General features: G+C 55.8%; 1 protein-coding gene across 2 annotated transcripts in view; it reads left to right on the top strand.

Annotated features, from left to right (window-relative positions):
- Positions 1-3,190: 3,190 nt before the first annotated feature.
- NFAM1 (NFAT activating protein with ITAM motif 1) overlaps positions 3,191-16,902 on the top strand; it is a 54,437-nt gene continuing 40,725 nt past the window's right edge. The window contains exon 1 of one of the 2 annotated variants that reach the window (XM_063808074.1): positions 3,191-3,330. Coding sequence is in view for 1 of the 2 variants with exons in the window: in XM_001170811.7 (XP_001170811.1) it covers positions 7,964-8,084 (121 nt within the window). In the remaining variant the exon portion in view is untranslated. Of the gene's footprint in view, positions 3,331-6,628; positions 8,085-16,902 lie in introns of those variants that run through there. The other variant, XM_001170811.7, reaches the window with a different exon arrangement.

Genomic DNA, 16,902 nt, shown 5'->3' with positions numbered 1-16,902 from the left:
ATCCGCAAAATGCAGACAAAATAGCACCTGCCTCGCAGCGTGGCTTAGAGAACAGACTCAGCCAAGCGTCTGGCAAGTAATCCTTTCACACCTTACGCCACCTCTTCCTCATCTTGCCCTCACCCTCACTCACTGGCCATGCCCAGCAGCTGGTGGCCCAGTGCCCAGAAGGGGGTCAGAAAGCTGTGGCCACCTGGAGCCAGGCCCTGGGGTGGGTGACCAAGGGCCTCCCACCCACTCCTAGGCCAGCTGCTCCTGGCAAGTGCCCAAGTCCCCATCCCACGGGCAGCTCAGAGATGGCCTGGCCCCATGCTCCTTGTTTGACACAAAATCAGCAGACACTGGGAGGAAAGAAAAGAAAAGGGAAGCTCAAGAGAAACAGTGACTCAGGCACAGGCTCCCTGCCAGGCAGACGAAAAAGCCCAAAACACTTTCATTTTGCCCCAGGGTAGTTTCCTGGGGAGGGGGCTTCTGCAAGTGAAGCCTTTGGTCACCTGTGACCTGCTGGAAAGATCATGGTCCAGAGATCCAAAGGCGGATTTTCCCTTCCTCTGATTCTATTCCGACGATGGAGGGCAGGCTGGGATTATTGTTGATCTGCACACCCCTGGGAGATTTCTGGTCCTAAAACAGCATCTTGCCTGTAGTCCCAGCTACTCAGAAGGCTGAGGCAGGAGAATCACTTGAACCCGGGAGGCGGAGGTTGCAGTGAGCCAAGATCGCACCATTGCACTCCAGTCTGGGCAACAGGAGTAAAACTCCGTCTCTAAAAAACAAACAAACAAACAAAAACAAAACAGCATCTCCTCAGTGTTGCGGGGCATTTTGTACAGAATGGACCTTCGAGTCCAATAAGTGCAGGAAGTCTCTAACTTCCCAAGGAGCTGTCTCCCAGAGAAAGCCGTTCCCACTCAGAAACTGGATTATAAATGACGTCGGGCTTCCAGGAACCGCCCGAAAGCTGCTGAACTCTGAATGCAGCTGAAAATCTGTACATGTGAAATGAAAACAGTAAAAATCAATACTAGTTGCAATACCAGTAATTTCTGAACAGAAAAAATAAATGGTTTTATGCATCTGACTGTGGATGCTGGAGAGAGAAGGTAGTTTTCATCAGAGGAGGCCTAGGGGAGGAGGGAGGCCTTCTCATTCCACTTTCCCTGCGTCTCTCTCCAGCCTCAGCCTCTCAGCCTGGAAGGAACACCCCAGTCCCTCCTGCGAGCCCTCCTGTCTACTCCTGGAAGCTTTTTTTTTTTTTTTTTTTTTTTTTGTGAGACAGAGTTTCGCTCTTGCTGCCCAGTCTGGAGTGCAATGGCGCAATCTCGGCTCACTGCAACCTCCACCTCCCGGGTTCAAGCGATTCTCCTGCCTCAGCCTCCCGAGTAGCTGGGATTACAGGCATGTGCCACCATGCCCGGCTAATTTTGTATTTTTAGTGGAGACGGTGTTTCTCCATGTTGGTCAGGCTGGTCTCAAACTCCTGACCTCAGGTGATCCACCCGCCACAGCCTCCCAAAGTGCTGGGATTACAGGCATGAGCCACCTCGCCTGGCCTAAAACTACTTTTCTATCAACATCTCACTGTTTGCAGAGTGCTCTCACTTCGTTTACTTCCATTGTGCTTCACTAAACCCTGACAAAGTGGGTATTTCATCCCCATTTTGTGGATGCAGAAACTGCCCCCCACTTCAACGCCTGAGGAGACAAGGCTGGGATGCAAACTGAGCTCACACCAGAGCCCCTGGCCCTTCCCAGGACGCGGCGCTGACCCTACAAGGAGGAGGGAGAGGGGAGGGAGTGGGGAGGGGAGAAAGGTTGTCGGGAGGAGGAGGAAGGAAGGAAGGGAGGGAGGGCAGGTGGGGGGCAGAAGGGGCGGGGAGGAGGGAGGAAGTGGGAAGGAGGGCGAAGAAGGGAGAAGCGGGGGAACGGAGAGGGGGAGGGAGTATCAAACCTGTCCCATATTTGAGAGGTGCTTCGAGCAGTTTCCGAAGTGTGAGAGCCAGGGTCTGTTTAAATGCAGATTTCCTGGCCCTGCAACTCTCTGGGGTGGAGCCAGCGTGTCTGCAGATTAGTGGCAGCCACACACACCCTCTGCTCATGGGAGACTGAGGCTCTGGTCTCACAGAACCTGAGAACTGTGGGTGAGGAAGCATGAATAGCCTCAGGGGAGGCTAATTGCTTCCTTAATTAGCTGAACCCGCGCTGGGGAGCCCTGCCCGGAAAGTCCTAGTTGCTGGGAAGGATGGGACTGGCTTGCCTGGCGGCCAATAACCGTCTCCGCTGGAGGCTGCCCCAGAGGAGATTGTGCGGCGTTTCCAGCAGAAACAGCACAAGGGGAAAGAGCCGGGCCACCGCGGTGCCCAGGAAGGGATTTAAAGAGGCAAGCTGAGGTCCTGCAGCCGCCACGCCCTGCACCCTGTACCCACAGCCCTCCGCCGGCACACTCCTGGTTCTGCCTGCACCGGACCCCCCCGGAACCCCCACTGCCCTATCCCACTGCCGCTCAAGCCGTATCTTGATCTTGCTAGGCGGTGGCCTCAGGGCAGCCCAGGACCCCTAGAAGGGGAAGAAGGGTCACGGAGAGGAAATCTCAGGTGAGGGCGTTCCCATGTCTACCACCAGGTGGCACCATCAGCACAGGCCAACCCTGGGGCTGTCCTGCGTGGCCAGGAGGGGAAGTGGGTGGCACCGTTAGTGGGGGACTTGGTGGCTCTGGCGTCTGTTGTCTGAGGGCCTCCTGGTTCTGTGCTCATCTCTTTCAGGGACATGGTTGTGTCAAGGGCCCGAGCCTCCCAGAACCTTGGCACATGGTGGACGTGGAATAAATGTTGAAAATTGTGGCCGGGTATGGTAGGTCACACCTGTAATCCCAGCACTTTGGGAGACCGAGGCGGGCGGATCACTTGAGGCCAGGAGTTCGAGACCAGCCTGGCCAACATGGTAAAACCCCGTCTCTACTAAAAAATACAAACAGTAGCCGGGTGTGGTGGTGGGTGCCTTTAATCCCAGCTGCTTGGGAGGCTGAGACAGGAGAATCACTTGAACCTGGGAGGAGGAGGTTGCAGTGAGCCAAGATCGCACCACTGCACTCCAGCCTGGGTGACAGAGCGAGACTCCATCTCAAAAAAAAAAAAAAAAAAAAAAGACAAAAAGAAAAAATCATGCCACCTTTGTTTTTTGTTTCTTCTAGATCTTGAAGATTCCTTTTGGTGTGGTGGGGTTGGGGAGTGGGCACTAGCTCCTTGCTGCCTCCCGGAAACTGAGCATAGCAGGGGGACCATGGTATGTGTCCAGTAGAAAAGCCCGGGTCCCCTCTGTGACCTCAAGCAGGTGAGTCACTGTTTTTCTCCCTCACTAAATATGTCAGCTGAGGCGTATAATATCTGCCCTGATTAAAGGACCAGGTGAATTGCAGGAGAGCGCAGTGGTTAAAGCCAGGTCCCGGGAGCTGGAGCCCTTGTTCCACTGCGTCTTCGCTGTGTGGCCTTGGGCAAGTGGCTTGTGTTCTCTGAACTCCAGTTTCCTCATCTGCGAAGCAGGAGCAGTCATAACACCTCCCATACAAGGTTTCTATGAGGGCTGAAGTACAAGAAAAGCCTTTAGAACGGTGTCTGGCATGAAACAAATGCTTAAGAGCCAAAAATACAAGCAGCTGGAACTGAGAGGGGATTCTGGAGACAAGCCAGGCCAGGCTTCCAGCCCGGGCAGCCTGCAGGCAGATGGCCTCCAGGTGGGTCTGCCTGCCTCTGGTGGGGTCAGCGCCACCCAGCTGCAGGGCCACTGCGAGGCACAAGACGGCCCCAGAGGTAAACCCGGCTGCTCCTAGGATGGAGGCTGCCCTTTTTGATAGTGAGGGTGTTTGAGAGCGAGGGTGGATCGGCCCCTGAGTACCCTGGAACCCTTTTTGCCTCAGTGAAGCCAGCTCAGAGGGTCATTCTGAGGGGTCCCTCCTGCTGGTCGGCTCAGCTCCTCTTGGTGCTGGAGTCTTTGGGGAGGAAGGAAGTGATTTTCGCAGCCGCAGCGGGGAGCAGAGGGAGCTCCTTCCCATGGCAGTTCTGCTTCCTGTGCAGAAAGGAACCATGAAGAGCTCAGGACCTCACTGTGTCCCGGATGGAGGCCTCTCAGCTGCCACTTGCTCGCTGGGGCATTTGAAAATCCTGGATTGAGGCCGGGTGCGGTGGCTCACGCCTGTAGTCCCAGCACTTCGGGAGGCCAAGGCGGTCAGATCACCTGAGATCAGGAGTTCGAGACCAGCCTGGCCAACATGGTAAAACCCTATCTCTACTAAAAATACAAAAATTAGCCAGGTGTGGTGGCAGGCGCCTGTAATCCCAACTACTCGGAAGGCTGAGGCGGGAGAATCACTTGAACCCGCAAGGCAGAGATTTCAGTGAGCTGAGATCATGCCACTGCACTCCAGCCTAGTGGAGTCTTTTTTGAGCCTGTCTCAAAAAAAAAAAAAAAGAAAAAGAAAAAAAGAAAAAGAAATCTTGGAGGTGGTCGTGGGTAGGGGATCTGTTTTTCTCCCTGGACAGGGAGCGCCTTGAGGGCAAAACCATGACTTACGTTTTGTCTGCCCAATGCCTGGCACGCAGTAGGCACATAATAAGTGTTTGTGGAACTAAACTGAAAACAGAGACCAGCTGGGCAAAGTGGCTCACACCTATAATCCCAGCACTTTGGGAGGCTGATGTGGGCGGATCACCTGAGGTTGGGAGTTCGAGACCAGCCTGACCAACATGAAGAAATGCCATCTCTACTAAAAATACAAAATTAGCCGGGCGTGGTGGCACATGCCTGTAATCCCAGCTACTCGGGAGGCTGAGGCAGGAGAAGCACTTGAACCCGGGAGGCAGAGGTTGCAGTGAGCCGAGATCGCGCCATTGCACTCCAGCCTGGGCAACAAGAGAAAAATTCTGTCTCAAAAAAAAAAAAAAAGAAAGAAAGAAAAGAAAAAGAAAACAGAGGCCAGTAATTGTGGTCTCATTTGGAAAGCCTTAGTCTTAGTGTCGAGGAGGCCTCTGGGGACTGCAGGGGACACCTGGGCTCCCCCATTTCCCCACCCAGCTTCCACCTCCTTCAGGGCTGCCACCTCCTCCATGAAGCCCTCCTGGGCAGCCACTCAGAAATTACTTTAACCTCCCTTTTCCTCAGTTTCCTCATCTGTAAAATGGAGGTGATTAGAGTGCCTGCCCCATAGGGCTGCAGTGAGGATTAAACTGGCAAGGAGAGCAGGTCCCCTGGAGCAGTGTCAGGCGCTTGGAAGCTTCCCGGAACTGCTCTATTATTGCTTCACTCTGCTGAGGTTGCCGTGCCCCTAGGCTTCCCAGGGAGGCTAGGCTCTTTCACTTCTACAGCCTCTGTGAGGCCAGGGCCCAGGGCAGGGCAGATGTTCAGTATACTGTGAGGCATAGATGCACGGATAAACGGGGAATGGACGGAGGTCTGGGCAAAAGCCAGTGGCTGAGAGGTGTGGTCCCCAGGGACCTCACCTGCAAATTCAGCTGCCAAGGCCTAGCTCAAAGGCTGTGCCACTGAAGCTGCCCCTGGGACACCCACAGAGCCTCCTCATTCCTCTGCTCCGCCTTCAGCCTTTGGGGCCTTTACTGTTTATTCACAGCTCTGGCTGAGGGCACAGGAGAGGAAGCACATGAGAGGTGCTAGGAAGTTTTGGTAGAAATGAGGCTCCTGGATGCGCTGCGGTTTTATTTCTATCCCCCTGGCTCCCGAGGAGGATCAGGGCCAGACACGAGGCCCCGACAGCGCAGCCAGGGCTGCTGGGCTCCTTGCCAAGGTGCGTCCCTGCCTCTCCCCAGGAGGCTGCGCGGCTGCAGAGCATCTCAGAAACTGGGCAATGAGCTGGGACCCTCAGCTGCTTCTTGTCCAGTCATGTCTGCGCTCCACAGCCCAGGGCCTGCCTGGGGAGTGTGCACGCCTCCTCCCACCCTGCCTCCCAGAGGCTACCCCTTCCCTTGAGGCCTCTTGTGCACCAGCGTGGTATTGGGCACCTGCCTTCATATCAAGCCTGGAGGAAGGCTTCTTCCTGCCTTATGCTCACCCATCCGTCCATTCCTGCACCCCCTGGGCCAGGCTCAAGAAGGAGAGGGGAGGAAGACAGGCAGCTCAGGCAGGCGAGCGTGGAAACCAGGTGTGCAGCAGGCTAGACCCAGACTCAGAGGCGGCAGAACTCCCGGGAGTCCGGGGTACAGAGCTGGGGTGTGGGGGGCACCGTGACAGGCTGAGAGATAGGGTCAGTGAGCTGGCACAGGGGCAGGAGCGGAGGTGGCACCGGGGCTGGAAGAGCAGGCTCCCTTGTTCCGAGGCAGTTTGGCATTCAGCTGCCTCCCAGTGCCAAGTCGTAATGAGACTTGTAGAGGCACAGACCGATGCTTTTCCAATGCTCCCCGTGTACCCTGAGGCATTGACACGAGGTCTATCACCATGGCATCAAGGTGCTTAGACAACCTGCTACTCCCAGGAGCCGGGAATAGCGTGAAGCAGCGGGTCTGCGTCTCACTGTGACATATGTGAGCATGTATCACTGTGATGGATCAACAGTCAATAACACTGGGGTCCCCGCCTGCCCCCCGCGCGGTAGGAAACTTCTCCTGTTCATATGTCTTCCTCCCCTGGTGGGCGGCCCCTGCTCTTGCCAGCCTCCCAGTGCTCGTGGCATTGGTGGAAACGTCTTTAGGCTTTCACTGTTCATGTTTGGAGCAGCCCAGGGAAAAGCAGGTGTGCAAAGAACTGAAATGGATCTCATGATGCCGTCACCGGGGGCTGCAGCTGGACACACCTGAGCAGGCAGTAGCAGGGTGGGAGAAGGCTCGGACATCATACCGCTGGCAGTTCAAATGCCCACCCCACAGACCTGCCCTGATCCTGGGCATGTTGTTTTGCCTCCTGGGGCCGAGGTCTTCTCTTTTGTACAACTGGGATCATCACATTTATCTGGTGAGTGAAGGGACACCTGCAGAGAAGGGAGGTAAGCGCTCAGCATGCGCTGAAACTCAGCCACCTTCCCGCCTGCGTCTTCCATGTACCAGGTGCCTCCAGCTCCACCAGCCATCACCACACCCCAGCCCCTTTCCTCTGCCACTCCAGACACGCAGGCAGACGTGTGGGTGCCAAGGGTGAGAGGCTCCCAGTCTGCTGGGGAAGGGGGTCCCGGCAGCAAACAATTCCTGTCCCCGGCTGATGCTGCTAGAAGTGAGAGCAGGGGCTGTGACCTGCAGCCAATGGGGAAGCAGTTCGAGGGTCTCACAGTTGGGAGGCCGAGTGAGCTAAGCTTTAGGGAAGCCACAGGGAGGAGCTGACGTTAGAGATGGACCAGAGAGGAGGCGTCTCCTGGGCTTCTGCAGGGGACCCACAGAGGCTCTCGCTGGGTGAATGATGGGCAGCCTGCCTTTCACCTGCCCTGGGTGTTTGGCCCTCTCTAGGGCTGGGAACATGAGGCTCCTGCCCTTCACCCCAGCCTCCCTACCACCCCTCACCAAAAAACCTACCTTTGGTAAACACATTATTAAGGGATTCTCGGAATATTTTAGAAAAGTTTGTGTGAACATGCTTGTGGTCGTTTTAAAAGTGTTTCAGAAGTGAGAGGCTAAACCAAGGCCCGAAGTCACTCATGGAAATCCCATGACCCCTCTGCACAGTTACCAGTGTCTCCTGGACGGGGCCCCTGCTGGAAAGGGGCTGAGACAGGGTGAAGCCCACCAGGGGTTGGAGTGGGGAGGCTTGGGTCCCGTCTCCAGCTCTTCTTCTGGTTGTGTGGCCTGGACCAGTCTCAGTGCCAGGTTCCTCATCTGGCGGCCACCCTGCTCGGCTGTTCCAGCTTTGCTTCTGAGCGGAAGGTCAGGGGCTGCCAGGGAGGAGCTTCGTGGGGAAAGCAAAGGGGAAGCTGTCAGCGCCGGCCGTCCCCTCCTGTGAACTAAAGAGTCGCCGCGGACAAGCAGGCCCCCAGATGGAGAACCAGCCTGTGAGGTGGCGGGCCCTGCCGGGCCTCCCACGCCCTCCTGGGCTCCCCGCAGCCCCCTGGCTCCTCCTTGGCCTGCTGCTGCTGCCCGGGACCCTGCGACTGGCAGGTAGTGTCTGTCTTCTTCCTTCTCTCTACTCTCTCGCTCCAGAACATCAGAGCGGCTTTCATCCCGCCCGGCGCAGCTAATTCCCAGGGACCTGTCTCTGGGGATTTGCTGGTTGTCGTTTGAACGCTGCAGACTTCACAGGGGAAGCCTTCTGGGACTGAGAAGATGTTTAGCTAATGCCTTGCCAAGGTGGCTTTTGAAGGGGAGGGGGACAGCGCTCTCTCCCTCGCTGCTGTGACAGCTTTGCCCCAGCAGTCTGGCCTCCTGGCCCTTAAACAAGGAGGGTGGGCGCTGTGTGGCTGGGGTCAGGGGCAGGGCAGGGGGGAGGGACAGCTCCCCATCCGAGGAACCTCACGTGGCTGCTGCGGGGGACACTGCGTTGAACCTGGCAAGTGGTGGGGCTACCCTCTGGGTTGTTGCTGGCGTTGGCCAGGGAGAGCGGGGAGCGGGGGGAGGGGGGGATACCAGGGCCAGCCACAGGGCGCTGCGCCCAGAGGCACAAAACTGTCAGTCACCAGAAAGGGTCTCACCTCCCAGTTCCTGAAACACAACCAGAGGCCAAGTGTTTTAGGACGCAAGTGTGTCTTTCCACGCCAGCGGCGCTCCTTTCCTGGTTCCAGGCTTTCTAGGAAGCTGGGTGGCCGGGATCCGAGCCAGGCTGTGGGGTAGGTGGCCTCAGGGCCAGTTCATCAGGCCAGGGACGGCCCAGGAGGGTCCCATTCCAGGGCTGCCAGCACAAGGGCTCAGTGAATTCTGCCAGATTCTCTCTGCCCCTCCTTGCCCGGGCAGCAGCCAACCCTCCCTCTGGCCAAAGGGGTGGCCTCCACTGTGGAGACAGGGTGCCTTCCTTTCTATTCTCTTAGAGTTTATGGGGCTTTCAAGAGCTGCCCCCGCCCTGTCCTGCTGCACCCCCTCTCATGACCACAAATTAGGCTTTATGGAGCCCTTAGCAGGGCACGTACTGGCCACCCTCACAGCACCCCTTGGGGCCCCTATTGTCCTCACCTGCACCATTTTAAGGACAGGGAAAAGGAGGCCCAGGGAAGCCAGTTCGTTTGCTCAAGACCTAGCCGGTAAGTAGAGGCCAGGCTGAGCCCCAGGCCAGCCTCAGCCCCAGGCCAGCCTCAGCCCCAAGCTGGGCCCCTCGGCCAGTAGGCTCAGAGGATCCTCTTACTTGTAAAGAATGTTCTTCACCGGAAACTTACCCTGGGGAGGCAAAGGCTGACCTGTGTGTACCTCCCCAGGCTGGAACCCAGAGCCCTAGGACACCATCTCCTTTAATCCTGTGCACGCCTCCCCCCACACCCCAGACAGTTGGTGCAAACACGGCCAGACCCCGGAAATGCAGCCTCTTAGTGTCAATGTGTCTCAACTACAGTCATTTTTAATTTAATTTCCCCCCAATTCCCATCCTTTCCCTTTGTGTGGTTCTTCCTCCCCAAAAGACACCCAGCACACCCTGGTAACTGAGCAGTAAGAGGTTTTATGGGGTGCTACTGAGGAAAAGCTCTTTTGTAACAGTCTCAACTATAACAAAACATTCCCAGTGCCACCCCCTCCCACCCGGTATTGCAACAAACATTACATAAAAGAGAAACTGTTCTTTCACAAGAGGTGAAAACACCCTTATGGTGTCCTAGAGTCCCTTGGAGCAGCAGACAAACCCCCACCCATGCTTTTTTTTTTTTTTTTTGAGAGAGTTTCACTCTTGTCACTCAGGCTGGAGTGCAATGGCGCCATCTTGGTTCATGGCAACCTCTGCCTCCTGGGTTCAAGTGATTCTCCTGCCTCAGCCTCACGAGTAGCTGGCACTACAGGTGCCCACCACCATGCCCAGCTAATTTTTGTATTTGTAGTAGAGACAGAGTTTTTGCCATGTTGGCCAGGCTGGTCTTGAACTCCTGACCGCAGGTGATCTGCCCGCCTCAGCCTCCCAAAGTGCTGGGATTACAGGCGTGAGCCACTGTGCCCGTCCTGTTTTTATTTTTTTGAGACAGGGTCTCGCTCCGTCCACCAGGCTGGAGTGCACTGGTGCAATCTCAGCTCACTACAACCTCTGCCTCCCTCACTCAAATGATCCTCCCACCTCAGCCTCCCGAGTAACTGGAACCACAGCATGTGCCACCACACTCAGCTATTTTAAAAATTTTTTCGTAGAAATAGAGACTCACAGTGTTGCCCAGGCTGGTCTCGAACTCCTGACCTCAGGTGATCCACCCGCCTTGGCCTCCCAAAGTGCTGGGATTACAAGCGTGAGCCACTGTGCCCAACCCCCAACCCACTCTTTGTCCTACCCCTGTGCATCCCCCTTCATCTATCTGTCACTCCATGTCACACCCCTGCCTTCTCGTCTCAGAGCTTTGAGGGTTTGCTGGAAGGAATCTTGCCCCTCCCACATCTTCCAAACCTCCCCTGACCGTAACCATCGGCCTTAACCATCAGCCTGGTGCAACCAGCTCTGCCACCTGTCAGTACCAACCCAGCTTGCATCCCTCAGCTGTGTCCACAGGGGTGTCACTGAAGGCCAGCGTCCCTGATTCTGCACCGTATCCCTGAACTTGCGAGAGGATGCTGGCTTAGGAGTACAGGCCAGGGGCATTCATCTTCAGTTTGATTTTTTATTTTTTTTTGAGACGGAGTCTCGCTCTGTTGCCCAGGCTGGAGTGCAGTGGCACCATCTCGGCTCACTGCAACCTCCGCCTCCCAGGTTCAAGCGATTCTCCTGCCTCAGCCTCCTGAGTAGCTGGGATTGCAGGCACCCACCACCATGCCTGGCTAATTTCTGTATTTTTAGTAGAGTCAGGTTTTCACCGTGTTGGCCAGGCTGGTCTCGAACTCCTGACCTCAGGTGATCCACCCACCTTGGCCTCCCAAAGTGCTGGGATTACAGGCGTGAGCCACCGCGCCCGGCCCAGTTTGAATTTGAGCTCTGCTACTTGCCCAGGCACCCTGGGCAGATTACTTCTATCGCTATGCCTCAATTGTCTCCTCTGTTAAATGGATGTGATAACACTGCCTGCCTAAACACATCCTGAGGACTGAGTGCCCAGCATGTCATTAGCCCTCAGTGAGTGTCAGCCGCCTGCCAGCCTCGCCAGAGCCATGGAAACTTGAGGTGCAGCTGGTGAGCCCACGGCCTCCCGCTCATCCTGGGTGCCCGCTCCTGCTCCCAGCCATCCTCCTCCTCCCACTTGAGCCGGGACTTGGGCCTGCCCTCTGGCTTCTTGACCCCTCTGCAAAGCCTGCTTTTCTCAAAGGCAGCCACTGGTGGTCTCCCCAAGACAAGAATTGTTGGGGGCTTGGCTTTTCCAGGAGCAGCTGCAACTCAGCTTCCATGGGCCTCAGTCCTCCCCAAGGACTTTGGGGCTGGACAGACCTGAGTTCCAGGCCTGCCTTCTTCTGGTGACAGCTGTGTGACCTCAGGCAATTACTTAACCTCTCTGCACCTTAGTGTCCTCTGCAAATGTCAGTCCCCTCTCTGTGGCCTTTCCAGAACTCTGGGCTGTATTTATTTCTCACATATCCATTGAAAAGGACCGGTTCTAGGCACCAGAGGGACCCAGACATGAACAAGCCATAGGCCCCACTCTCAGCCTGGTGGGACCGTGAGCCTTGGCCGGAGTTACCAGACAAGTTTGTTCTGGATCCAGGTGGTGGGCGCCTGTAATCCCAGCTACTCAGGAGGCTGAGGCAGGAGAGCTGCTTGAACCTGGGAGGCAGAGGCTGCACTGAGCTGAGATCGTGCCACTGAACTCCAGCCTGGGTGACAGAGCAGGACTCTGTCTCAAAAAAGTAATAATAATAAAGATGTTCAGGAGCCCCTGCCTGCTCCAGGCTGAGACCTCCTGCCTCCCTTCCCGCCGCTCCGACCTCTGTCAGGAGTCGCCTCTGTTTTTCATCTTTGTCTAAATCCCAATAAAGGACTTTCGAGGCACAGGCAGAGGTGGGCGGGGAGAGGCAGGGGAGTGCTGGAAAGGCTGCCTGCGGAGTGGGGACAGAGCGGGAGGTGGCTGAGGGAATGAGGGCTGAGAGCCCAAAAGGCAGGGCCAGGAGGGCCGGGAGAGGCTCAGCTTGACCGCAGGGGAAGTCTGACACAGGAGTGGGATGCAGATTGTCGTTGGGTGGATCACAAATGCCCCTCAGGTAGGGGTCCGGGCACACTCCCAGCGGGTCCTGTCTCACTGCTGTCTCCTCTGTCACAGTGAACTATCGCACAAAAACCGCAGTGCTGCGTGGTAAGCACTAGAAAACAAAGTCTTGTGTGACTCTCACCAGGTCAAGAATGAGAACATCCCAGTGCCTCAGAGCCCCTTCTACTCCCCTCGCCCCACAGACACCGCCCCGCTCCGTGCCCCACCAAAGGTACCCCCATCCCAGCTTGTGGGGGGATCACTTACTGGCATTTCTTTGTAGTTTTATCATTAGTACACATCCCGAAACCAAATGGACTAGCTTCGCCTGTTTGTGAACTTTGTGTAATTGAAGGATACTGTGTGTATTCTCCGGTGACCCGCTTCTTTCACTGAGCATTATGTTTTTTAAGATAGATCCAGTCCACGATATGGCTGAAGTTCGTTTTGTTGCTATAGATAGAGCAAGAGTTGAAACCACGGCCGGTGGGCTAAACCCAGCCCACTGCCTCTTGTATGGCCTGTGAGTTATGAATGGTTTTTATATTTTTAAGTCGTTGAAAAAATCAAAAGGTACTGTGCGGACTCATGTGGCTTCTAATCCTTGACTCCCAGCACGGGACCGGCACCCAGCGGATGCTCAGGAAATGGTGACAATCAAGGATGAATTAAGCTGAGCAGGGTGGAGACACGATGCCACAGGAGGGGCGCCTGGGGGAGGAGATGGAAGGGCTGGGTAGTCGTCCTCTGCCCTTCCTCTGCCCTCCCTGAGCCCTGGCTCCTCTCCAGCGTTGGTAGGGTAATGAGACCCCCTGTGTAGTGAATGGGAGGGAGGACACAGGCATCCTGGGGAAATGTGGACCCGGAGGCAGGATCTGACCCTCTGCTTGCTCCTCGTGGATCTAAGCAAGGCCGTACCCTAGTGGGGACGTGGGCAACAGGACCCAGATGGGGCTGAAACCAGAGAAAGGGATGGGGTGAGCCTGGTGAGAGGGAGGGGAGAGGTATGGACATGAGATTGGCAAGTGGGGCACCTGGGCTCCTGGTGAGGTCTGAGCAGCCTGGATTTGGGTCCTGGGAGCCTTTGACCAAGTCTCCGGAGCACGCTGAACCTCCACGAGCCCCCCTGCCTGGGTGCTCAGCATCCTCCCAGACAGCAATAGGAAGGCACATCCAGCACCATGATGGCCTCAGGGCGTGGCACCCCTCAGGGAGGGTCTGGGACCCTGGGACCCCTCAGGGAGGGTCTGTGAGGCTTTGGCCCTAGGGACAGGGCTCGAGGGCACAGTGAGGGAGGGGACTCAGTGCTCATCTTCGGTCGTGAGTCATGGGTCGTGGATCGTGGGGGTCCTGCCCACCAGGCTTCTCTGGGCCCAGCCACTGGCCCCACCTATTCCTCTGCACCCTGAGACTCAGGTCCTTGCAGGCCAAGGGGCTCACCATGGCCTCCCCAGTCCTCCTGCAGGCAGGGGTGATTCACTGTCCCAGGGTGCACTCAGGCCAGAGCCCTGATGGCGCCTTTGCCAAAACAGAGGGCCAGGCCCCACCTGAGCCGGTTCTTTGAGGCCGAGTCCAGCACCAGGCCAGGCACAGAAGAGGGGCTGCAGAGTCTTGGCTGGGACTTGGATGTGCTTGGCTGCTGAGGGTCTATTTGATGAGTGGCTGCACCTGGGGGCTTCATTCTAGGCCTTGGAGGCTGTGCAGGGTGCTGAGAAGAGCCAGAGGAGGTGGAATGCTGACCCTGGCTGTTTCTGCTCCCCACGCACCCCATTGCAGGTGCTGAGGTGGAGGAAGGGCAGGGCCTGGGCCAGATCTTTGCTTGCTGCTGGTGAGCCAGGGGCCAGGGGTCCACAGAGCATAACCGCAAACAGCCTCACTGCCATCAGCAGGCCCCTAACCCTGGTGCATTCAGATAAGACCCTCCTCATCCCTGGGCCACCCTTTCTTCCTGGGCGCCTGCTCCTTATGGCCACTCCCACCTTTGAGGTTGGCTGGAGGCAGAGGACTCCCATCCCCTGAAGAAGCCAGCCACACCCACTCCCCTGAACCTTTGCTTCTTTCTACACTGCTCCCTGGGTCTGGAGGGTATCCTCTCACTTGCCCACCTGGTGACATCCAAACTGTCTGTCAAGGTCAAACTCATAGGCTCTTCTGTAGTACCCCCTCTGGCCCCTTGCCCGCCCTGAACAAACCCAGTCCCCCTCCCTCTCCCCCAAGGTGTTCATCTGTGATCCTGAGCACACAGGCGCTCAGAGGCATGTGGGGCATGACTGAGCTCGCCTGAGGCACGTGAGGCTGTGGGCAGAGCCAAGGAACAAGCATCCAACTTTAAGAGGCAGGCTGTGTGAGAAAAGCCAGGGACAGTGCAGAGAGAGTACGCGGGCTCAGGAAGCCTGGGCGTGGAGGGGAAGAGGAGGGAAGGTCAAAGAGAGAGGGTCTGCAGGGTCATGGTCAAGGCCAGAAGCCTCAGGACCCACCAGCATCTTTGCTGACCTCCTTGGTGGCAGCGGAGCCAGCCAGCTGAAAGCATCCTGTGGCGGGCAGGAGGCGGCGGACAGGGAGGGAAGGAGGGAGCTGGCAGGGTAGAGGAAGTGGAAGGGTAAGGAGGGGAGGACAGAGGGAAGGAGGGAGGCCTGGAGAGGTTGTGTACCTGGAGGGTGAGGGATCTTGTGGGAGGTAGAGATTTAAGAGAAGTCAGGATAAAAGTGAGCTAGCCAAGTTGTCCAGGGGAAGGAGTTAGTGTGTTAACAGCCAGAAGCATATATATTTTAAAAGGAGGCCGAGAGCGAGAGTGCAACAGATCCCACAGAAGGAATCACTAATGCGAGGCAGGGTTTCAAAGGCTGAGGGAGACTGGAATTCTAGTATTTTTCTTGTCCTTGTTCTAAAATGCAAATATGGGCCAGGCACAGTGGCTCACACCTGTAATCCCAGCACTTTGGGAGGCCGAGGTTTGTGGATCACCTGAAGTCAGGAGTTCGAGACCAGCCTGGCCAACATGGTGAAACCCATTCTTCACCAAAAATACAAAAAATTAGCCAGGCATGGTGGCACGCACCTGTAATTCCAGCTACTGGGGAGGCAGAGTCAGGAGGATTGTTTGAACCTGGGAGGTAGAGTTTGCTGTGAGACGGGATTGCACCACTGCACTCCAGCCTGGGCAACAGAGCAAGACTCCATCTCAGAAAATAAATAAATAAATAAATACGAAAAGAAAGAAAGAAAGGAAAGAAAGAGGGAGGGAAGGAGGAAGGAAGGAAGGAAGGAAGATAGATGATCATGTCACTTTCCAATTTAAAAGCCCTCAGAGGCTCCACTAGGTTTCCAGGGCAGTGTTCAAGCTGCTCCCCACCTCTGAGGCATCCCCTTGTACCCCCCTCCCAGACACAAATCATTCCTTCCAACTCCACCAAGGCGCAGTGCCCATTTCAAGAATTTGAGAAGCTTTACCCGAGAACTTTCTTGCGTTTGAAACCTCTCTCCACACCCCTCCCCCAACTGTCTGCCTCCTGCTCTTCTCTTCCTTCCAAGTTCAGCTTCGTAAAGGGATGGGAAGAAAGATAGCAAGATACTCACAGCTGTGAGGTCGGGTGGCAGAACTGTTCAGCTGAACAAGTTCGGCTTGCTTCTTGAGATTTTGTTGTCATTTCTAGAATTTCTTTTTCTTGTTGTTTGTATGTTTTTTGTGTTTTTTTTGTTGTTGTTGTTTTTGTTTTTTTTGAGACGGAGTCTCGCTCTATCCCCTAGGCTGGAGTGCAGTGGCACAATCTTGGTTCACCGCAAGCTCCGCCTCCCAGGTTCACGCCATTCTCCTGCCTCAGTCTCCCGAGTAGCTGGGACTACAGGCGCCTGCCACCATGCTCGTCTAATTTTTTGTATTTTTAGTAAAGATGGGGTTTCACCGTGTTAGCCAGGATGGTCTCAATCTCCTGACCTTGTGATCCGCCCGCCTTGGCCTCCCAAAGTGCTGGGATTACAGGCGTGAGCCACCGCTCCCAGCCATGTGTTTGTTTTTTTTAAAGAGATGGGGTCTCAGCCAGTGTGATGGCTCACACCTGTAATCCCAGCACTTTGGGAGGCCAAGTCAGGCAGATCACTGCCTCAGTGAACAGGAGTTTGAGACCAGCATGGTGAGGTCATGAGGTCAGGAGTTTGAGACTGACCAGCATGGTGAGGTCATGAGGTCAGGAGTTTGAGACTGGCCAACATGGTGAGGTCATGAGGTCAGGAGTTCAAGACCAGCCTGGCCAACCTGGTGAAACCCTGCCTCTACTAAAATACAAAAACTAGCTGGGTGTGGATTACATGCCTGTAATCCCAGCAACTCAGGAGGCTGAGGCAGGAGAATCTCTTGAACCTGGGAGGCAGAGATTGCAGTGAGCTGAGATCATGCCACTGCACTCCAGCCTGGGCAACAAGGTGAGACTCCATCTCAAAAAAAAAAAAAAGAAAAGAGGGATGGGGTTTCATACTGTCACCCAGGCTGGACTGAGGTGGTACAGTCATGGCTCACTGCAGCCTCAAACTCCTGGACTCAAGTGGTCCTCCCACCTCAGCTTCCAGAGTAGCTGGAACTGCAGGCACTGCTACCTTGCCCAGCTAATTTTATTTATTTATTTATTTCAGAAATGGGGTCTTGCTATGTTGCCCAGACTGGCCTTGAATTCCTGAGGTCAAGTAATCCTCCC

This window comes from Pan troglodytes, chromosome 23 (assembly GCF_028858775.2).
Source record: "Pan troglodytes isolate AG18354 chromosome 23, NHGRI_mPanTro3-v2.0_pri, whole genome shotgun sequence".
NCBI classification, from domain to species: domain Eukaryota; kingdom Metazoa; phylum Chordata; class Mammalia; order Primates; family Hominidae; genus Pan; species Pan troglodytes.
The sequence above is the reverse complement of the archived record's forward strand: the minus strand, read 5'-3'. Positions and strand labels throughout refer to the sequence as shown.